At 45.9% G+C, this 23,442-nt stretch overlaps 1 protein-coding gene across 1 annotated transcript in view; it reads left to right on the forward strand.

Moving 5' to 3' along the window:
- LTK (leukocyte receptor tyrosine kinase) overlaps positions 1–23,442 on the forward strand; it is a 167,214-nt gene that overhangs the window by 85,078 nt on the left and 58,694 nt on the right. Inside the window, exons 6-10 of the mRNA XM_074956685.1 lie at positions 2,880–3,017; positions 4,746–4,898; positions 5,916–6,016; positions 8,968–9,134; positions 16,861–16,955. Coding sequence (XP_074812786.1) covers positions 2,880–3,017; positions 4,746–4,898; positions 5,916–6,016; positions 8,968–9,134; positions 16,861–16,955 — 654 coding nt within the window. The remainder of the gene's footprint in view (positions 1–2,879; positions 3,018–4,745; positions 4,899–5,915; positions 6,017–8,967; positions 9,135–16,860; positions 16,956–23,442) is intronic.

The following is a 23,442-nucleotide window of genomic DNA, read 5'->3' on the forward strand; positions in this document are numbered from 1 at the left end:
AAAAACCATGGTCTTTAGAATGACACTGGACTTATGGCTTATTACAACAATCTGTAATCCACTAACCCTGCTTTTTGTCCTAATGTGCCACTTCACCTTTAATGGTCCCTCAGAATATGTGGTAACTATTTTTGCTAAACTATCTGTTCAATCTTGTAATTAGCTGGGACGCTCTTAGTACCTTTCCTGATCTGAGGAAGAGCTCTGTGTAGATCAAAAGCTTGTCTGTCTCGCCAACAGAAATTGGTCCAATAAAAGATATTACCTCACCCAGCCTACACCAGCACCTTTGTCTACACTACCACTTTTGTTGGCAAAAGTTTTTTTTTTCACACCCCTGACGGACATAAGTTTTACCGACAAAAGTGCTGGTGTGGACAGCACTATGTTGGCAGGAGAGGCTCTCTCGCCAACATAGCTAATGCTGCTCATCGGGGGGGGGGGGTTTAGCTCGCCCGTGGGACCATCCTGCCCGGCCCTTGAGCTCCCGGCCAGGGAGGCTAGCCCCCGGCCCCTCCCCTGCTGTCCCCCCTTGCCTGCAGCCTCAGCTCACCGTGCCACCAGCACTCTGGGCGGTGGGGCTGCAAGTTCCCGCTGGGCAGCACTCTGGGTGTCGTGGCTGGCTCCGGCCAGGCGGCGCAGCTCAGGGGCGGATTTACCAGTAAACACAGGGTGCCCTGGCACAGGGCCTCCCAACAACAGGGGGCCCCAGGGCCTGGCACTCAGGCAGCTCAGCACTGGCGCACCTCCCATGGAGGGGGGGGCTGCACTGTGGGGGCAGGGGAGAGCAGGGTGGGAGACTCATCTGCAGCCTCAGGGGAGCAGGCGGGAGGTACGGGTGGCAGGAGCACGGCGAACGCCGGCTGGAGGACTCGGGAGGAGCAGCACAGGGCAGCCGCACAGCCGGCTGGAGAGAAGTGGCGTTTTGAAGGGGAAACCGCCGCTTCTCTCCGGCTGCATGGCTGCCCCTGCTCCTCCTGAGTCCTCCACCCCTGTTCACAGGGCCGCATTCCGAAAGGGGCTTTAGAGGGGGGGTTGGATAGGGGTGGGGTCCTGGGGTGACAGTTAGGGGTGGGGGGGTCCCAGGAGGGGGCAGTCAGGGGACAAGGAGCAGGGGGGTTTGAATGGATCGGAGGTTCTGAGGGGGGCAGTCGGGGGCGAGAAGTAGGAGGGGGTGAATGGGGGTGGGGGCCAGGCTGTTTGGGGAGGCACAGCCTTCCCTACTCAGCCCTCCATATATTTTTGGAACCCCGAAGTGGCCCTCAGGCCAAAAAGTTTGCCCACCGCTGCCCTAGAAGCACACATGAATCGTTCTAAAAAATTGTCTATGTTGTTTATAAAGGTTTGATTTTTTTTTCTTTACTTAAAGGGCCATTGTTGAGATTAAAAACCTCTACCTGTGTCACTAATACATGAGAGCAGTACTTCCCAATCTTTTCCACACTGTGACCCTATGTTCCGACAGAAAAAGGTTTTTACTGCTTCCCGACCCCCTCCACCATATAGTCATAAAGCGAAGGAGGGTGGTCATGTCTACGTGAAACCTGTTTGGCACTTCGGAGTTCAGAACCTCTGTCTCAGATTATTAAAAAAAGAACAATTAGAATCTAGTTTGTTTTTCACCATGTATGCTGCTTTTTACTTCATGTAGTTCATTCAGCTTGGCAATGAAACTAGCCTGGGCAGTTTCACCTTGTAGTTATAGGCCCTGATCCTACTAAGTGCTGCATGCAGACAGACCCCTGAACCTGTGTAGAGCCTCACTGACCTCAGTGTTGCTCCTTACAGGTGCAGGGGTCCATTTGCTCAAAGCAGTACGCAGGATCAGGGCCGTATTCAGCTTCATTTTATGGTTCTCATGCACTAGCATCATGCTGTTGGTTCTGGCTTGCAAACTGCAGAAAAAGCTTTAAATTTACAAATATCCAACAAAATACTGTTTTCACTGACTTTTTAAAATGTTCTGATCCTATTAGTTTTTTCTGTTTAATTTACTTTAGCTTTTTTAAACAAAATCTAAATTTTGGATATAATCTTCTTGACTGTTGCATCATTTATGTGTTTTATGTGTGCAAAGTGTTGTGTGCAAAAAATAAAACCCCCACTGTGGCAGGGAACTTGAGTGATTTAAGCCAGAGAGGATAATTTATACACATGGCTGTGGTTTTGAATTTCATGCAAGTACAAATAAGTATGGGGAGATGGTGGGAGGGAATTGGGAAAGAACACAATAAATCAGGTCCATTTGATAACCCGAGTGCCCTAAGGGAATCTTTTGAAACCAGTGCTAAATCTACTAGCCATAAAGATCATCTATTATCCAGGGAATGCATTTCAAGGTCTCACATTTCTTGAAAGCCTTAAATGATATAGAGTCTATCGGGGGACTATCTTTAGCAACATCTGGGAACAACTTCACTAGAACTGCTGACAGTTCCATGACACAGTCTTGAGAGAATAGGGAGCAGGGCCTTCTCAGTGCAGGGTCTGCACCTTTAGAATGCTGCCCCCCTTTGCCTGTAGATTAATATTTGGTTTAGGGTGGGCTGTAAGATGTTTATGTACTATTACTAAGGTGGTGCAGGTTTGGTTCATTTGCAAGCTAGTTCTACTGATTGTTCACTCAACCACATTGCTTTTTCAGCTACATTTTGTTACAGGCTCAGAGACTTTCTGGCACAAACATTGAAATTAAATGAGTATTTATTATTATTATTATTATTTTATTATTATTTTATTTTATTATATGGACTGATTGTCTTTATAATGTAGCCAGGGGGAAGGAGCATGAGTGTGACTGAGGAACCATCCAAACCAAAGCCCTGCTCTAGACCTTCTGCTGACTCCTCTCTCTGGTCTTCTTGCTTTGTACCCTTTAGAAAAAGAAAGCAAGAATCTTTCCACATCCAACAAGGGCTCCACTTTCCCGTGCCCACGTGGGGGCTGTGTCAGCCACCTGCAGGTCTGTGATTTTCACAGTGATTGCCCTACCAAAGAGGATGAAGAGGCCATATGTGGTGAGAAAGAAACTTGCTCCCTTAATGGGTTCCTTCAGTCATTCCTCATTTTAGTCCTGCTGGAATTCTATGCCATGGCACAATGTGGAATTTGCACAGAATTAGTCTTCCCCACAGAATTTTATTTTTTCACAGAGAATTTGTGATTTTCCCCCAGCACTCCCACCCACACCTGTTACATTCAAGTGGGGCTTCCGCTGTCAGCCCTGGGTGGCTGGGGCTCGCGGCTGACAGCAGGAGCGTGATTATATTGTGTTATTTTGACAAATAAAATATGCAGAATTTTAAATTATTGTGCACAGAATTTTTAATTTTGGGAGGCAGAATTCCCCTAGAGGTATCATTTGTCATCCCAATTGCATCAGTAAAACTCCCCCACCCCCACCCCAAAGCCAAACGGCCAAGACGGCTCAGTGAGCACTTAAAAAAGGGCGTTCCACCCAATCTATAGTCAGAATTAGGATGTATTTCTCCACAAATTTCTGTGGGTCACTATACCATCTACCAACTACTAGTAGGATATAACTAGTCAAGAAATATATCCCTTGAGATACCATTAGAAGTAGACACCTGGGATTAACCTAACCACTCACTGTATGTATGTATGTATGTATTGATTTATATAATAAAATACACCTATCCCACACACCAGGTGCATATAAAAACAATTTTAATCAAAAATGCATACCCAAAGCTACAAACCAGACTGATATTGTTAAAAAACTCTTTTCTACCTATTCAGCCAATCAGGAAGAATAATAATTTAGAAAGTGAAATAGATTAATTAAATTGATTACATATAGAGATTACTTAGATATTTTATCTATCTAGTTTAACTGGGTACCTGGACTTGGGATATCCATACGGAACGCACTCCTGGGGTGAGGAATATAGGATTTTCTATACAGGATCAAACCACTAGCCTACCAAGTCTGGTATCCTTCCTGGCGCAGTTCCTGCTATTTCAGAGGAAGACAAAAGCTCTTCTTTTTATACCTGTCTCACTGGGGGAGAAATCCCTTCCAGACCCTATCCCGATCGGATGGAAGCACTGACCATCCTTAGAATCACCGCAAATGTTATTGGTCAGAAAACTATCCTTTCAAAAATGCAGATACAGTGATTTACTCATGCACCATGGCAGAGAATTCCATAGGCTGACTATATGCCATCTGAGGACGTGTCATTTTATTTGTTCTAAATTTACTCACAGTTACTATAATCAGCCATTCTACCACCTTTACAAATGACATGGGGACCCCTGGGATATCTGTTGGTATCCCATAAAGCAGTCACCAAACAGTTACCACATGGTGGGTTCTCGGGAACCAGAGTTTTCCACTGCACTTAGAATAAGAAATAACAGCAGTATCTCTCATACTACTAAGTGATGAGTATTGACTTTTTGGTGGGTGACTATTATACATGAAAATAAACTAATAAGCCATTTGGCCATTTCTTGGTAGAAGACTAATATGCAGCGTTGACCTGAAGAAGAGCTCTGTGTAATCTCAAAAGCTTGTCTCTTTCACCAACAGAAGTTGATCCAATACAAGATATTACTTCACCCACCTTCTCTCTTGGTAGAAGACTATAGGATATTACCTTTGTAGCTCCCTAGAGAAACATAGTGAAAGTGACCTTGGTGACTTTACAGTTTTCTTGCTCTTTTGCTCCCTAATCAGATCTGTGTGAAATACCCCCATTTTTTCTAATCCTTTCCAACAGACAGTCTCCCAGCAGGAGCACACTGTTCTTTTGAGCAGGGTCCCTGTGGCTGGATATTGAATGACACTGCATCTCCTTCCTGGTCCATCAGGGGCTTTGAAGAAATGACACAAGAAGCTCCATTCATGGGATCTGCCTTGCTAGCCACCAGAGGTATGTTCCTCATGGCGTACTCTCTCTCGCTAGTCTCAAACATGTTTTATGGAAATGGTTTTAAAATTCTTTGGCCCACCTCACCAAATCACCTTTGCGTTCATCAGCATTAGCTAGGACTGTGTTTAAACTGAGCCCAGTGTGGTTTCAGTCCTGGTTCAAAGACCTATATTAAAAAGATCCAAAAGAACATCAGTCAGCTTGGAAGGAACACACAGGGAGGCTAGAGCCTCTGTGAACTAGGGCTAAAAACTAGCAAAGGTCAGCTACAAAAAAACCCATCCTGGTTCAAGGTTCTCTGCCAAGATTAGGGGTGTTCATGGTATAGCATGTTTTTTCTCTTGCTTGCATGGATAGAAAATGCTTGTGATAACACTGCCCTAGCTGTGGCTTAGAACCATGAGTTAGCACAATTCTTTTGTAACATAGGCCCTAGGATTGCAGCTTCATTGCTCCTCTCTCTCTTAGTCCTTTTCTTTCTCCTAAGAACCTAGCTAGACCTTCCTTTCTGGGGACAAGGGACCAGAAACAGGTAGTTCAGTCCAAGCCGCTCCCAGCAAGAATCACTGGAGAGAATGTGGTAGGAGTACTGGTTGTGGGGGAGCTCACTGTGAATTCCAGTTCTTGTGCCCACAAGCCATTGTATGGAAAGGTGTAGGAGGTGCACTCGCTGATGGTCCAATGAAGGTCTTGCGATTTCAGCTCCCATGCTGCTAAAATCCATTTTTCCATAGGTTTTCAGGGCACCAATGTATCTAAGTTTACTACCTCCGTGAGAGATCCATGCCCCTAATGTGGCTTCTATCATGCCTTTCTGTCACAGAGCTTTCAGCACAATGATGTGAAATTATTTTACAAATGCATGAAAAAGAAAAACGCCAGACTTTTTTTTAAACAAGCTTCCTCTCTAATCAGCAGGCAGTGGGTATCCAGTACGCGAACATCCATCAACGAAGATTTCTTGTTGTCCGGATGAACTGACGCCATTTTTTTTCTAATTCATTGTTCTGCTCACAGGGCACTTCCTGTACTTGCGAGCAGACAGCAATCAGACAGGTGATGTTGCCAGGGCTTACAGTGCCAGCCTGCCAGCCAGTCTTGCCAGTGGAGACTACCAGGTATATTGTTCAGTTTTAGCATCCTTGTGGAGCTAATCCGCAGTTTACAGGTCCCTGTTCCTGTATGATGGCTACCTTCCCTATCTCTCTGTATGCCAAACAGCCTGGGAACATTGGAAATTAGAGTGGCTGACCACACAACCCATCTAGCCAACCATCAGACCCCGAAGCATGGGCAGGCAGGTGCATCCCACCACAGTCAAATGGCATCCCCAACCTCCAAAGAGAGATCTCAGAGATCTGCAGTGTTTTGATTGTCAGAAAACAAGGCAAACTGCTCAGGGCTCAGATGCCAGGGGCCTGGCAATGCATCATGGCTGGCTAAAATACAGATCATCCAGCCTGAGTGGGGGATCTGCTACTTGGCCATTGGAGGGAGTGAGTAACACAGCTAGCTCATTTGGGGCATATAGTGTACATGTGGCTGAGCTCACGTCTCAGGCATTAGAACGCATGTCTCGTTGTACCCTCATTCATGGGAACAGAAACACCAGATTCCTAATGGGGGGTGAAGGCCGAAGTTAATGCAGTGACATTCCAGGGATGGAGGGACACCAGCACGGCCCACACCGCTGTGAAGCCCCATGTGCTGAAATCTCATCAGGTGTTGGAAGGCAGTCAGATGTGGCTACAAGTTCCAAGAGTAAAACCATTTGTCCACCTGTAGGACAGATCCTTGTAAATACCCAGGAGCACTAAGGGTTGCTGGTGGTAGGGAGTATTAGAAGATATTCCATCTGATATTTTAGGGAAAATTATGTTGAAAGTTTGAGCCAGAGTTCAGTTGTGCTACATGGTGAACAAGCGACTTTGATCACTCACAGAAGAGGTGAGTGTCTGTGAGAACACAAATGAACCTGTGTTGGGAGAAGGGAGGAAGGCTGCTCAGTTCCCTACAGGTGGAGTGAGCCCGGCGGGATCAAGTGCAGACACAAAGAGGTCAGATTCAGTGGCCATGGAGACAAGTTCCCTGCCTCCCTTTACCTTAGAAATGGTTTCTTCATATACACGCAGCCCACAGGTGGAAATCAAGATCCTGAGAAGGAATGCCAGAGCAGGTGAGCCCTGAATCCCTTCCCCACTGGACATGGGGTAACCAGAGCTCAGGAGTTAGTGCTCGGTTAAGACCAGCTTCACAGGGGGCTAGGTCTCTCTTGACCACCCAGCCTTTCAAGGGGTGCTTCGTACATCATTCCAGTGGGAGAGAAACCCCAGCATATATCTTTGGTGGGTGGCACATTAAGGAAGGAAGTAGCACCCACTCCCTAGCAGACTAGGAGGAGGAGGAAGTGGCAGGTTCAAGTCTCAGCTTCAAACCCAGAAGTTCTGGGGCAATGCGGGTGTGTGTGAACTCCATCTGTATATCCATCCGGTGTGCTCTGAAAGGGGAAGAGATATGTGACAGATTTGGAACTGCTCTGTGATGTTGGATGAATACTATATGTTGGTTTGGTTATTGAGATATTTACTGTATGAACATATGGGATGAAGGAATTTGCCTTGACATATATAGTATCTTTAATGAGACTTGGAAGGACCATGTTTCCCAAGGGACGGGCTTTAATGCCAAATTGCTAAAATAGAGTCTGGCATCCATGATTATGATATGGAGGTGGTTCATGTCAAAGGGGATGCAAACACAATAGCAGATCCTCTATCTTGTGAGGAGATGTGAGAAGGTTCCTTGAGTACCCCTTCTCCATTCCCCTTCAATGATGGGGGAGAGACTGGGGGTATGTCTTTGTCAAACTGTAAACTCATATTGTTTTGGGAGCGCCATTTTTTATTGTAATCTTCCTTGTAACCTTAACTTTGCATTGTAACCTCCATCTTGGGTTAAGACATCCAGATGGTGTTGAAAACCAGTCAAATCCTGACAATCATTTGATGATTACCTGTTCTGTTAATTTCCTCTGAAGCACCTGGAATTGGCCACTGTCGGAAGACAGGATACTGAGCTTTGGTCTGACCCACTATGGCCGTTCTTATGTTCTTAAGAACAGTCTATTCTCGATACTGGGTGCTTATGCCAGGGAGTTGGGACGCCTCAAGAGACTAGCAAGGAGAAAGCCATCAAGGGCTATCAATTCTGAATCAATCTTCCCTAGTGAAACCATAGGTTTGTTGCCTACAGGGGCCATTGACTTTGAATTGACTCTAGCAGAAACCTGTCTCTGAGGAGGGGGTTGGGGTCGTCCAGTCTAAGCACATGACTGGAAGAGCTGCAGTTGCCTGGCCTAACCACATGACTAAAGAGGAGAGAATTTACTTAAGGGAGCTGCTTCTTGAGTGGGGGCATTCCATCACTGCAGGCCTGGGGAGCTATCTGGACTAAGGACTGAGACCCAGCCTAGCACTCACTGTGGTGGTCAGCACATTCAGGGAGAATACATTTGGGAGTTAGTTTTCCTAAGATCTGTAGTCCTAGTTCTGTTTAAGAATAAAAGTGTCTGTGGTTAAGAAATTCTTTTGTTAAGCCTGTTTCCTTATCTTACTGCCATGTTGTCCCTGAGGGGTGTAATTGGGAAACCAGAGCTCCCATAGTGAGGTAGTGTCTGAGAGAACATCTCCAAGCAACGGGGAGCTTGGGAAGGCTGGGGCACTAGTTCTGGGCTCCAGGCAGCCAGACTGTGGGGTCCCATTGCCCTTGAAGAGTGTCAGATATGGGGACTGCATCTGGGAGTGCGCTTGAGAGACTCAGAGCTAGAAACAGTGATCAGTCGCTGCCCAGACCCAGCAGGGCTTAGAAGCACATGGGATTCAGCAGCTGGATCCAAACACAACAGTCTGGAACCCATCCTGGAGAGGGGCCAAGGCCAGAAGATGACATGAACTGTAAAGATTCCCATTTTAAAGGCTGGTTTGCATGGTTATTAAAGACAATCCATCCTTTCACTTGCCACCCTCCTTTCACCACAGGATGCCATTATTTTCCTCTTATTTTATTCCAGATCCAATTTTCAGTGCATATTTTTGGCAGTTACAATGGCACCATCTCGTTCTCTGTCCAGGAAGAGACAGGTGGAGTCAGTATCTCCCCTCTGGTGTGGGAAAGAACAGGGAGCTGGAGCGACCGCTGGTTTCTCATTACACTGCAAATGCCAGTGCTCCAGAACAAGTAAGAATGCCATTGGTTAACAAATTTGTTTGCTGGACTGTTGTGGAACATGGTTTGCATTCTTGACTTCTTCCAGTGCCTCCCCTACAGTCACATATACTGGGGTTTTGTAGGTATGGTTGTTGGAATACATCCTCTTAAATCATTGCTCTCCTGGATACAGACATTCCTATTGCCACCTCATGGTGACATATAGAACTGCCCCTGGTCCTTTTATAATACCAAAGAGGGGCAATGAATAAAATAAGGAGGGGCCTGATCAAATGCCTATTGCAGTCAGCGGGATTCTTCCCGGTGATTTCAGTGAGCTTTGGATCAGGGCCTAGATTTACTGTCTGTTCAAGCTGAAATGTTGTTTTGCGTTGGCTACATTAGCTAGGCTGCATTATGGAACACTGTGTTAACTTTACAGTTAGTTCTTATGACACGCAAAGTGTCGGGAAAAGGTAGGATTTTGACTGAGGGTGTGGTGAACAAAGTGATCCATAAAATGCTATTAATAAATTCTGGATTGTGAATGGCTGAATCAGTCACGTAGGTATGTGAATAAATATCATTAGATCATTAGGACATAATTCATCTCTATCTGTTCTGTGGATTCAGCGCATCATTCAAATTACCCCCATCTTTCTAACTGCTTGAATGGACTTTTGTGTGTCCGTTGCTGTTTGAGATTAACTGAGAATGGATGCAAAATTAATATGTTAAGGAAAGGTCTGTTTTCTAAAATGAAAAATACCCAGATTTTCAAAAGACCACACACATGCACATCTACTAATGCACACCCCCCAACTTAGCTCAGCACAACACTCAATGGGCGGCATGCACGTGTCAGTGATTTGCATGCGCATGGATGCTTGTGTGCAGCATCACTGTGTGCATGTGGATTGGAAACATCAAGTGTCTAAGACAGGCATGCACAATACTGCTTGTGTATGTTCGTGTTCACCCTTTGTACAGATGGGGCTAATGTTTATTTGTTGTTCTATGGAGTCAAGTTTTAAAGTCTATAAAATCTCAAACCAAGTGTTTTTTTTTAATCAGACTTTCCTCATCCCCCTCTCAGCGTCAGTCAATTTCAGACCAGGAGGAATATATTGGCAGCTTATTGTTTTGTGCAGAGAGAGAGGTTTTAAATTTCACTCTTCTGTTTTTGAGTCTTCCTCAGCAGAGCCTCACCCAAATGACATTTCTGACAAAAAAAATTAGTTTCCATTTTAATTATTAAACAGTACAATGAAAGGAAATATCCCATTTAATATTTACAACAACTAACGACTTTGAAACATCATTGTCAAGAAAAAAGGGGACTCCATGTAACAGAGATGGGCGCAAGGATCCAGATCCAAACCTTCCCAGAGTTCAAGTATCTAGGGGTTTGGCTCAGCTTGAAATACAGACCAGTTACAAAGTTTACAAATGATCCAAACTCCAGTAAAATTCAGATCCAGGATTTTTGTTCAACCCCATCTCTAGTTTTTAATATAGGAGTCTCAGGTTTTCCAACCCTTAGACCATAGTGCACATCTTTGTCCCGACCTATACTTAAATATAGGGTGGATCCTCATGCTGGCAATATGCCTAATGCTTGGGAGTGATGTTGAGAAGCCGTATGGAACCTTGTCAGTTTGCAGCTCTTTAGTTCTGATCATGTAAAAGTTTATTAATGTAACCAATGAATTGATTTAGAATGAAACATCCTGCAAGGAACTCCTACTTGGCACTAATTGTTTGGAATCCCGGAAAGGAATTCCAAGGGCTGTCCAGATATAGTTAAGACAGTGTGCATTCTGCAACAAGCAGATCCTAACTTCTGTGCCCAGGGTCCTTGGTTTCTGCATCATGGCAGTGCTGAATTTTGAAACAAAATGGACACTCTGGGGGAGATAAATGGGAAAATGCTCAGAAAATGAGGGAGATATGGAATGATACATAATATTACACACAAAAAACCTCCTTAAACTAACGTTATTAAGATTGCAAAGTCAAGAACTCAAAAGTTAAGAAATGCCACAGTTAAGGTTGCCTGTGCAAACTTAATTTGGCCCCCTTGTGAGTATGCATTATGATATAGATTCATAGATACTAAGGTCAGAAGGGACCATTATGATCATCTAGTCTGACCTCCTGCACAACGCAGGCCACAGAATTTCACCTACCCACTCCTGCAAATAATATTAAATAGTCTTTAATAACATGGTTACATGCTATTTTTCCACAGTACCCCTGCCTCATTTAGTGCACAGGATGGATGGTGCTCACTTAATGAGCAGCTATTCAATATGTTGTTTTATTCTCATTGTTCAATTTGTGGTGCCAGACTTTATTTACTGCACACCCGTCCAACCCTGCTCTGAAGACAGAATTATTAACTAACTTATGCATTTCTGTGGCACTCATCACTGTAGTATCTGAGGGCTTCACAAACATTAATTTATTTTCACAACACCCTGTGAGGTGAGGGGATGGTATTATCCCCATTTCACAGACAAGGCACAGAGAGATTAAGGTCAAAATTATCCACTAATTTTCAGTGCCAAATCTGAGATGCCCATGGCCTGGTTTTTCAAGTACATGGCATTATTAAAGCACTTTAGATATTAAAAGCACAGCTCCCAAGGACTTCATTTGCAATTATTAGTGCTCAGCACTTCTGCAAATCAGACTGTGGGTATATCAAGTCAATAACCCAGATGAGGACCACACAATTATTGACCATATGTGAAAAGTTTGGTTCAAGTGACTTGCCCAACATCACATAGGGAAGCCTGTGGCATAGGCAGGGATAGAATCCAGTTCTCCAGAGCAGTATTCAACTGCCTTACCCATGAGATCATCCTTTCTCTTCCTGCAATTCCTTGCTTCATTCACTACACCCCTTCCAACAAAGACATCAGGTGTCCTACAGACAATGGCCTCCTTTACTACACAACCTTGATTCATCCCCAGTATACAGTCCATCCTGTGCACAGATAAGGCAGGGATCCTGTGGAAATTATAGTATGTAAGCATGTAATTAGAGTGTTTGTAACACAAAAGGGGGCCAAATTAAGGTTGCCCAGGCAATGCGTTAATTCTGTCTTTTCCTTAATTTTGAGTATTTGACTTTGCAACCTTGTTAGTGTTGTTTAAGATAGTATCTCGTGTGTAATTACTAGGTTTTTAAAAAAGCAAACTGAAAAAACAGATATTCCATCATGTGGCATCATATTGACATCCACAAGGGTCATCAGCAAGGTTGGAACCTTTATATCCACTGCACAGACCTCTGCTACTTAAACTAAGGGAATAACTGAAAACAGTTAGTAGGTTGTCATCCTCTGTGTGGACCACACTAGGAGGGGATGGGACATGTTACTAGTGGGTTTCAAATATATTTGCTGACAACAGAGCTATGGTAAGACTCAGGAATCTTAGGTTCCATTCCAGGCTCTGGAGGGGAATGTGCTGTAGTGGACAATGACCTTTTTGCCTGTTCCCCCCCCAAGCCTGACTCCTTCTGCCCCATCCCCTACAATCTGTCCCTGTCCCATTCCTTTTTCTCCCATACTCTTGGCTCCTCATCCCAGTTCCATTCTCTTCACTTCCACTCCTCAGGTTTCTCTCCCAGTCTCATCCTCCAATATCAGTGTTCCCCTGGCTCCTTATCCCACTCTCTTTCCTCAACTAGGCCCAGTTCTCCCACTACATGCTAGGTTCTTAGAATCATAGGACTGGAAGGGACCTTGAGAGGTCATCTAGTCCAGTCCCCTGCACTCAAAGCAGGACTAAGCATTATCTAGACCATCCCTGACAGGTGTTTGTCCAACCTGCTCCTAAAAATCCCCATTGATGGAGATTCCACAATCTCCCTAGGCAATTTATTCCAGTGCTTAACCACCCTGACAGCTAGGAAGTTTTTTCTAATGTCCAACCTAAACCTCCCTTGCTGCAATTTAAGGCCATTGCTTCTTGTCCTATCCTCAGAGGTTAAGAAAAATGATTTTTCTCTCTCCTGCTTGTAACAACCTTTTACGTACTTGAAGACTGTTACAGAATTCCACAGCAAGGATCCTTTGAGGCACAACAATACTGGATCCTGCATTAAAGTGGAAAGATGGCAGCAGCCAAAAATGCATCAAAAAGCAATTCACAGACAGATCTACTTCCCCTCCCACACCTCACTTCCCTGCCCCACTAGTTCTCAGTCTAACTCTCACTGTCCAACCAGCCCCAGTCTCCCACCCCCAGCTCCTTGGTCGATCTCAGTCCTCTCTCACTGGCTTCTAATCCACTCTGAACCCCCAGTTTCCCTTCCTGGCTTTCAGTCCTAGTCTCCTTGCCCGCCCTGTCCTCGTTTCTCCTACATCCCAACTCCCAGTTTCCCTCTCCCTCCATGTCAGCCTCCAGCCCCAGTCTCACCCACCCCAAGTTCCATATCCCAATCTACTCCCTTCACCCCACAGATCTGTATGTTGTCCCCCCTGCATTTGAATCAGGCCATTTCCTCATCCATCCTCTTATTTGCATGTATAGCAGAGGAAAGACAGACTCCTGCTGTTAGCTGAGGTGCCTGGACCTGGCTCAACCCATAGAAGCTCATAGTAGCAATTACAGGGAACAGCCTGCTCATCCACGGGCTGTTGCATGCCAAATATAGATGAAATCTTTGGAGATTTTTGCTGTTAAACTCTAAGAAGTTTCTACTGACCACATGCAAATTGCAGTTTTTGAAACCTTATAACTTGGCCAAATTTGAGCAGATTTTCACAGGGATGGCAAAAGGCAAATCCTTGATACAAAGGCCACTCTCCTGCCAAATTTCACGTCCTTGCTCCAAAGCATGGGGGTTCTGGAGAGTGTCTTCAGAACTTTTTAACATGGGCAAGGCAATGTATTTTTCCTCAGCCTCATTCTCAGAAATGGTGGAGCCGTTTTGGCTGAAGTTTAATAATAATGATATCAAAAATAATAATGATCAATGATCAGCCTGAGGCAGACACCCTGCGTGGAAAATTTCAGCCCAAGTGGCTAAAAATTGGTAAAGTTATAAACAACTAAAAGCAGGGGCTTATAATGGGAAGTGTCAGGCAACCTTAATAATAAGTGGTGCTACCAGCCCCATCTATAACAACATGATAGGTAGTGTTGTTCATTGTAATTAAATAGAAATCTCTGTCTTTGAATTGCTTTTTGATGCATTTCTGGCTGCTGCCATCTTTCCACTTTAATGCAGGATCCAGTATTGTTGTGTTTCAAAGGGTCCTTGCTGTGGAATTCTGGGCCAAAGTGCCATGCCCCTTCTGTCTTCTTCAGGGAGACCTCTAAACTCCTCCTTCTGCTGTTGGGTAGAGTTCCTGGCTCCCAGGAGGGGGAATAGCCATGGGCATGGGTAGAATAGGAGAAGACAGGAAACAGGAAGGAGCAGTGTGAACTTAGACCCAGATAATCAAGCCTGTGAGGAGTGAAAGCAAGTAAAAAGGCAGAAGCTGGTGGAGGCCAGAAGGAAGGAGTACTAGGTAGTTGAGGGCAGGCTATGTGGAGCATGTAAGTAGTTCTTGGCAAGTTCAGCTTCCTAGCTGATTATTTCTTACCTTGAATGGGGAGAGGAGAATGACAGCCTAGAAGGTTCAGTGCTCAATGTCTTGATCAGAAGCTTCACTATCTATAAAACTCCTTCTGGTTCTCGTAACTACGCTGCACACCCACTAAAACCAGATAGAAATCCCCGTTTTGTGGGGAGAGATGGCTAGGCAGAAAACAAGAGAGGCAGGCAAGGAGCCCAAAAAGTCTTTGATTGCAGTAGTCAGCAAAACTGCCCTAGTAAGCAGGAACAGTGTGTTTACAAGGAGGGTTTCTGCAGCAACTGGCTCAAATGGCAAATTCCTCTGCTGATTCTCTGGCTCCAGGGCTGTGAAATTTGACAGGGCCCTGAATTTATAGTACACTGATGCTGAACCAGCAAATGTTCTTCCTGTATGGGTCCAGCTCCTGTAGTTGTGAATTTTTTCACTTAAACATAATGGACCAGCTCCTCAACTAGTATAAAGCAGGGTAGACCTAAGGATTTCAGTGGAGCTACACCACATTACAGCATCTGTGATCTGGGCCAATGTTTGGCAGGTATATGTATTTCAATTGCCTCTCATTTAGAACAAGACTGTTCCCAAACTGTACAGTGAATATATTTAAACAGCATACTCTGCATGTCAGTGCTCCATCTCCCATAAATCATGATGGAGTTTCACCAGTGGCAGTAACTGAGGTTCTCCCCATGTGTTTTAAATGAGATCCAAACGTATTTAGATGTCAGACATCTATTTATTTATGATGGTAAATCAAAAACAGTTCAGCTTCATCCATTAGGAAGGGACCCCACAGCATATTTTTCCCTCTACTGAATTCAGAGTGTGTGACGTGATGTCTTCATGCACACATTGTCTTCCTGGCACCCGCCTAGCTAAGCTAGTTAACGTATGACTCCTGCTGAGCAAACCTAAGAAGGGCAAGACACCAGCTAAGTGAACATGCTGGGGAGCTACTGCTAAACTTCTCAGGAGCCAGTCCCTCATCTGGTGTACATTGGTGTAGCTCTTTTGATTAACCTCTGTGACAGGGTCAGGCCAGATGGCTACAGGAGAGTGAAGAAGGCAGCTATATTAGTCCCAGGTTAAGTAGGTCCCTTTTCCCTAGATAAGGTAACAGGGAAGGTTCCAGAACAACCAGGAACTTTCTGGAAACAATTAAGGCAGACAGGCTGATTAGAACACCTGCAGCCAATCAAGAAGCTGCTAGAATCAATTAAGGCAGGCTAATCAGGGCGCCTGGCTTTAAAAGGAGCTCACTTCAGTTTGTAATGCATGTGCAAGGAGCTGGGAGCAAGAGGCGCAAGAAGCTGAGAGTGAGAAGGCGTGCTATTGGAAGACTGAGAAGCACAAGTGTTATCAGACATCAGGAGGAGGGTCCTGTGGTGACAATAAAGGAAGGTGTTGGGAGGAGGCCATGGGGAAGTAGCCCAGGGAGTTGTAGCTGTCACACAGCTGTTACAGGAGCCACTGTAGACAGCTGCAATCCACAGGGCCCTGGGCTGGAACCCGGAGTAGAGGGTGGACCCAGGTTCCCTCCATTCCCCCAACTCCCTATTTGATACCGGAGGAGCTGACCTGGACTCTGGGTTCCACCAGAGGGGAAGGTCTCTGGCCTGTTCCCCGATCCACTAGGTGGATCAGCAGAGACTGCAGGGATTATTCTTCCTTTTCCCCATGCTGGCCCGTGAGGAGGCTAACTGAGTGAACGGCAGATTTGAGCCACGAAAGTGGCCAAACTGAAGGCTGCCGTGAACCTCTGAGGCGAGCAAATCTGCCAATAAGCACAGGACCCCCAAGGCAGAGGAAGAACTTTGTCAAACCTCATTTACACCATCTGAGGATCTGGCCCAGGGTTTGTCTCTTGTTTTGTAAATACTGGGGAAATCAGTGGGGTTTTGGGTTTAATTTTTGCCTTTTGTGCATGGATATTTTCCTTTTGTCTTGTGGTGACTGAAATGGGGCAGTTTACTGGTCCCCTTCCCTCACCCCTCTCTCTCTCACTCTTGGTCTGTAGGTTGCATACTGCTTAGCATCCCATGAACTGTTGCATTCTCCTGAAGAAATACTCTGACTCAATGTTATCATTATGGGGTGGCTGTTTTGGGAGTTTGTTTCTCTCTCTCATTCTCTGTCTCTAAAAGCTTTCTCTTGTTCCAAAGGTTTCACCTGCAGCTTTTAGCAACCTGGGGTTGGAATTCCCAAGCTGACATTGCGATGGACAACATTACTTTTGGAGTGGGCTGCTTCCCTGTTGGTGAGTCACAAAGCATTCTGAGCCTCTCAGATACTTTATATAGGATAATCAGCATACCAATGATCCAGGCCTTGCAAGTTATGGTCTCCCTGCAGAGGGGACTCAGATTATCTGTGCTACATCTTATCGTGCTGTAGTATTTGGACATAGTGACTCTCAGCTCCTTCCCTGCGGAAGATTTCCTTCATTTACACAATTTTTCAGTGTATCTCTGCCTTCTTAATGCTCTTTCTTTTCCCTAACTTGCAATATCCCAGATCACATATTTTGGGACCTTTGCCCATCTTGACTGGAAGCACTGGCCTTGCAATTAGCTCAAAGGTAGAAAGATCATATTGCACTGTTCTTTAGTGACCCCTTCTGACCTACCTGCTCTGGAAATTGATAGACTTCAGAGTCACATTTAGTCTGAATCAACTAGTGGAAAGGTCACCGTAATGTATCAGCTTTGAGTGTGAGGGTAGGAAAATAACGGGACCTTGAGAAATCATTTCCTCCCCCTAGTACAAATGCTTTCTCTCTTGGACAAAAAGGGCTAAGATTATGACTACCGATACAATGAGTTTACTCCTCCCGGCTAGGAGAGGCTTCACATGTCACTGGTGGATGGGTAGTATGCAAGCAATCAAGCAAGGAAAACCACAAATACCTGTAACTTATTACAACGTATTCTACCTAGAAATCCAACCAAGTGCCTGGAAACACAGGAAGCCACCCTCATTGGCCTCAGGAATGAAGTGGGCCCTAAGTGCCAGTGGACTCTGGTGGGGCTCACACGTTAGGATGTTGGTTAAAGTGCGCAGAGGGGTTAATTTGCAGCCTGCAGAGCAGGTATGTGGAAGGAGGGCAAGGAAGCACTTGCTCTAGCACTTGGAAACATCAGCAGCTGACTTTAGTTTTTAAACACTGAAAAAACTAGCACCTTTGTGAAAGAAACAGAACATAAGGAAAATACATAGTTCTTTTTCCAAACCCTGGCTGGCATCCTAAGCAAAATGTGATAACGGTGTCTCAACCTGCTCCCCATTTGTGCACAGCACAAAATCACCAAGGAGTCTGTCGTCATTCCACACAATTGCCTGTCTCTCTGCCCAGAAGGGCTTCGGGCCTGCGGGATCAGGGGTGGTTGAGTTTGCGACTGAGGTGTGTTATGCAAGGGAAGTATACGCAGCATCTGCCCACACTGTGCCTGGCTCAAGTCAGTGCTATCAGTCCTCTTCTTTGTGCTTCGCGGGGCATGACTTTCTGAAGGGCTGAGCACTTAGACCTCCAGTTTGAAATCAACAGGACCTGCAGGTGCTCATCAGCTCTGCAAGTGAGGCCATACATTTACTCCAACATTTCTGCATTGCTAACTGCTGAAGGTACGTGGGTGTAGACTGGATTTTGGGGTTGGTCTGTAAACATTTCTCTGGTGTCTTTGGAATATAATTGAAGAAGAGATGAAGGTTTTCTAAAGGTGCCATCTCATTTCCTTTCTCAATGTGAGATGTGGAGGGGACACAGATCTAGCCTGTCTTCTCATTCTTCTGCAAAAAGATGATGTTGGGAGCTAAAAGCACGGGTATGTTAAACATGTAGGTCCAGATGTTCAGCTGGCATAAATCAGTATTGATTTGAATGGAGCTACAGCCATTTATACCTGCAGAGGATCTGGCCTGGAAGGCATGATTCATGCAGTGGAAGGACAGAGTGAAGAAACTGTGTTTCTTACGAGACTCGGGTTTACCACTGTTCTTTGAATCCTCATTGTGAGTTGACATTTTCTTCCTTTGAAAACAGCCTTCTATTCATCTTCTCATCCCTTTAATTCAGTTAGGTCACGGAGAAGCCCAGCAGCTCTGCTGTGTTTTCAGTAATGAAATTACTTCTCTCTGGCCAGGAGAGGCTTCACATGTCACAAATGAAGCCAATTAAGATCCAAGCAGAGAGAACTACATTCTTTGCAGAAGGGAGGCAAGAAGGAAGCATGGCAGCCTGGCAGGCAGGATTTGCTCCTTGTTAGGATGTAAATACTAATATCCAAATCCACAAAGATACTTAGGCACCTGAACCCCATATTAGGCACCTAAATCTTGGGTGATGCCTAAATCTCAGTTTTAAGTTCCACTGCAATCCACAAATCTCCCACCAAACCCTGCAGGTGCCCAAATGTTCTGGGTAAAAGTGCCCTCAGCTCTTAAATTTCTGTCTCTGACCATGCACACTGCTGCCTCACCTCAGGAATCTGGATACCTATCTCCCACCTAGACCTCAGAGCAAATTGTGAACTGTGGGGAGAGAGAGGTTTGCTTGCCTTTCTTGCATGTGGAGCCCGATCCAGTAGGTGGCTCCTGAGTACCCCTCCTTTGAATTGGGTCTCATTCAAAATCCAGCCAGCTGCAGCAGTGCCTACCTTATGACTTTTAGAGCACTCGCATGGGATGTGGAAGACCTGGGTTCAATCCCCCCATCTCTGCCTGAGGGGGAGAAAGGATTTGAACAGGGATCTCCCACCTCTGAGGAGAGTGCTGTAACCACGGGGCAATGCAGTATTCTGATGTGGGGCTCCTTCAAACTCTCCTGTTGCAGCTGTTCTACTGTGACTAAATAATGGAAGTGATTAGGGCAGGGGGACTGGACTCAGGGACTCCCAAGTCTCCCCCTCCTGCCTGCCCCCCACCATGATTGAAAGATAAGCACCTAATTCAGGCTTTGTAGAGTACAGTGGCGTTCCCGTGATTTTCTACGCATCAGAAAGTTAGGTGTTGCAATGGTCAGTGTTGCAATGCCTAAATCCCTTTGTAACAGGGGGTAGCTGTATTAGTCTGTATCCACAAAAAGAACAAGGAGAGTGGTGGCACCTTAAAGACTCCTTGTTGTTTTTGTAAATCCCTTTGTGGATCCAGGCCTAATTTCCTCATTCGTTCCAGTCCTCTCTCTTCTACAGAATGCAGCACTGGCTTTAAAGGAATTGTCTCTGAGCGGAAGGGCTGGGAATGGCAAATGGGGCTTCAAAGCCCTCATCACTGAGCCCAAGAGGTTAGTGGGATTTGAAAAATAGATGGTCTATTTCTGTGGATACTGAGAGCAGCTCAAGGAACAGCAGTAAGGATTAGCAACAAACAGATAAGCACAGAAATTTGGATATAAACCCTCCTGCTTCAGGGCATAAATCAACCTCTGAAACATGTAGTTCTGGGCACTGTTGGAGCCAGGATACTAGATGAGGTGGACCTGGGGTCTGATTCAGTCTCACAATTTTTATGAGAGAGGGAGAAGGTATCGTAAAGGGAAAGGGGACACTGCCTTGGCTGACTAGCTAGAGCAGTGGTTTTCAAACTTTTTTTCTGGCAACCCAGTTGAAGAAAATTGATGTCCATGACCCAATGGAGCTGGGGATGAGGGGTTTCGGGTGTGGGAGGGGCTCAGGGCTGCAACAGAGGGTTGGGATACAGGGGTGAGGGCTGTGGAGTGGGGCCAGGGGTGAGGGGTTTGGGGGGGCTCAGGGCTGGGACAGTGGGTTGGGGTACAGGAGGAGGTCAGGGCTCTGGGCTGGGGGTGCAGGCTGTGGGGTGGGGCTGAGGATGAGGGGTTTGGGGTGCAGGAAGGGGCTCCGGGCTTGTGGGGACTCAGGGTTGGGGTAGGGGCACAGGCTTACCTCAGGTGGCTCCCAGTCAGTGACAGCGGAGGTGCTAAGGCAGACTTCCTGCCTGTCCTGTCACTGCGGACTGCACTGCGCCCCGGAAGTGGCCAGCAGCGGGTCTGGCTCTTAGGCAGAAGTGCGCACGCAGCTCTGCACGGCTCTTGCCTGAGGGCACCGCCCCCACAGCTCCCATTGGCCAGGAGCCGGTGCTCAGGGCAGGGGCAGTGCGCAGTGCCCCGTGGCCTCTCCCGCCTAGGAGCCGGACCTGCTTCTGGGGCGCAGCACAGTGTCTGAACAAGTAGGGACTAGCCTGCCTTAACTGAGCAGCACCGCTGATGGGACTTTTAACGGCCCAGTCGGCGGTGCTGACCAGAGCCGCCATGACCCAGTGCCTTACGTTCTGTGACCCAGCACTGGGTCGCGACCTGCAGTTTGAAAACCACTGGGCTAGAAGGCCAGATATTCAAAGGTGTCTAGGCACCTACTGGGATTACCAAAAGCACCTAGGCAGGTTAGGCACCCAGCTCCCATTGAAATCAATATCTGCATAGTTAGATGCCTGAATACCTTTGAAAATTTCATATTGCAACATGCTTAAAAGAATGTATCTTGAGCAATCACTGCCCTCTTGAGTGCTTAGAGGCTCTCTGCTTTTTCTCTCTTACTGTGCATCGCTCTGAGCTTCACTGTATCTTGTTCTTATTAAGATTGCAGTCCCTGATGTGTGAAAGCAGACTCTGAGTTGGCTTGTCCTGCAGGATTAGATTTAATGCTGGACCTTACTTGTGCTTTCATAAAAGATTTGTTTTTATCATGGCCGGTCTGTCCCGGGGAGCTCTGTATGGCAGGTGTTCGGTTCCTGATTTCCAGGCTCCCACTCACCATGCTGGCACTGGGGTGGGGGTGGGGGACAATGACTGGAGGCACCATGCTTGGCTCTTGAGATGGACAGAAGGGAATGCAATGATTTGGCTGATTTAGTACCAGCATTCACTGGAAATTTAGTGGATCAGCAAAGGGGCTGTTGGGGAGCTGATTCTACTTCCTGATTCTCTGCCACTGCTGCAATACAGGTTAGAGAGGCTTGGCGGTTACTTCATTTTGCACTGGCTGGGATTCCTAAGGGACCATACACCATTTGGGCCATTACCTCTCCCCATTACCAACACCACGTTTGCAGCAGGGGCTGAGAGAAAAGAGGTGTAGGAGAGAGCCACTTCATCTCTGTGCCTCCAGAAGACTCCCATGGTCTGCGGGGATTCCCAACAGGAGACCTGCCCCCAGGGCTGCAGTGTGGGGTCTCTACGTAAAAGAAAAATGGACACAAATCAGATGTCAAGAATTATAACATTCATAAACCAGTCGGAGAACACTTCAATCTCTCTGGTCACTCGATTTCTGATCTCAAAGTGAGTATCCTTCAACAAAAAAAACGTTAAAAACAGACTCCAACGAGAGACTGCTGAATTGGAATTTAATTTGCAAATTGGATACAATTAACTTAGGCTTGAATAGAGACTGGGAGTGGTTGAGTCATTATACTAAGTGAAACTATTTCCCCTTGTTTATTCCTCCTCCCCCTTCCCTCCCCCCCCCCCCACTGTTCCTCAGACATTCTTGTTAACTCCTGGAAATGTGCTGGAAATGGCCCACCTTGATTATCACTTCAAAAGGTTTTCTTTCCCCCCACCCCACTCTCCTGCTGGTAATAGCTCATCTTAAGTGATCACTCTCCTTACAATATATATTTTTTTCATGGTCTCTGTGTATATATAAAATCTCCTCACTGTACTTTCCACTTTATGCATCCGATGAAGTGAGCTGTAGCTCACGAAAGCTTATGCTCAAATAAATTGGTTAGTCTCTAAGGTGCCACAAGTACTCCTTTTTCTTTTTGCGAATACGGACTAACACGGCTGCTACTCTGAAAAGTGTGGGGTATGTAGGGGAGGGTGAAGTCACAATGACTGGTGGGGAGGGGGATCCTGAGAATTACATAAGGGACATGGAAGACCTAATCCCTTAAGTAAAAACAATTCAAATCAGATGAAATGAAGATTTCCGAGTAAGCAGCCTCATCTGAACATGGAGTGAGTGATGGAGATCAGAGAGCCCATTGCTCTGCAGATCTCTCCAACATACACATACCCCAAAGTGTCATCTAGCAACTCATGATCAGAGGCCTTCCCCGTTCCATATGCTTATAACCCCCCCCCACACACACACACACACACACACACAGAGTAGGGGACCAGACAGAAGATGGAATAGACTGAAACACAGACCTTTGGAGCTTGCACCTTCCTGTATATAGAACATACCCTCCTATGCATTCATTTCTCTGCAGTCTATAAAATGCTGGCATTCTAAGCAGTAGCAATAATTGATGGGAGCAGCCTGGTGCTCAATGAGGCTAATGGATGCAGTTCTTGGTCTGGCGAGCATGAAGGAGACAGAAGGTTTGGAAAAGGAGGAAAGGGTGTTTGGAAACGAAGAAGTCCCCTAGGACATGCTGTTAGGATGCTACCTTGCTTAAAAATCCAGCCAGAGACACAGACTGAGGCTGTGTTATGGGGACTGATTTACATTCCTTCGCTCTGGCTAAAGTGCTTGAGTTTATTGTACATCTCTGGATGCTAGACGCTATGCTGGACAAATGGTCTTGACCTTCTGGATTCATAATTAATTTAACTCAGGCCCTCAGAGGCCAAGAGCCTCTTTCTGTCTGACCTTCCAGTCTTTTTACTTGGGTTTCTTTTGGTCTTTAATCCCCGTAGTTTGTTTAGGTTAATTTCAGTTTTTGTTACAGCTTGACACCTCTGTCAGGTGAAGTCCTTTGTCTATCCACAGAACAGATAAATT

The sequence above is a fragment of the Natator depressus genome, chromosome 6, assembly GCF_965152275.1.
Source record: "Natator depressus isolate rNatDep1 chromosome 6, rNatDep2.hap1, whole genome shotgun sequence".
In the NCBI taxonomy this organism is placed as follows: Eukaryota; Metazoa; Chordata; order Testudines; family Cheloniidae; genus Natator; species Natator depressus.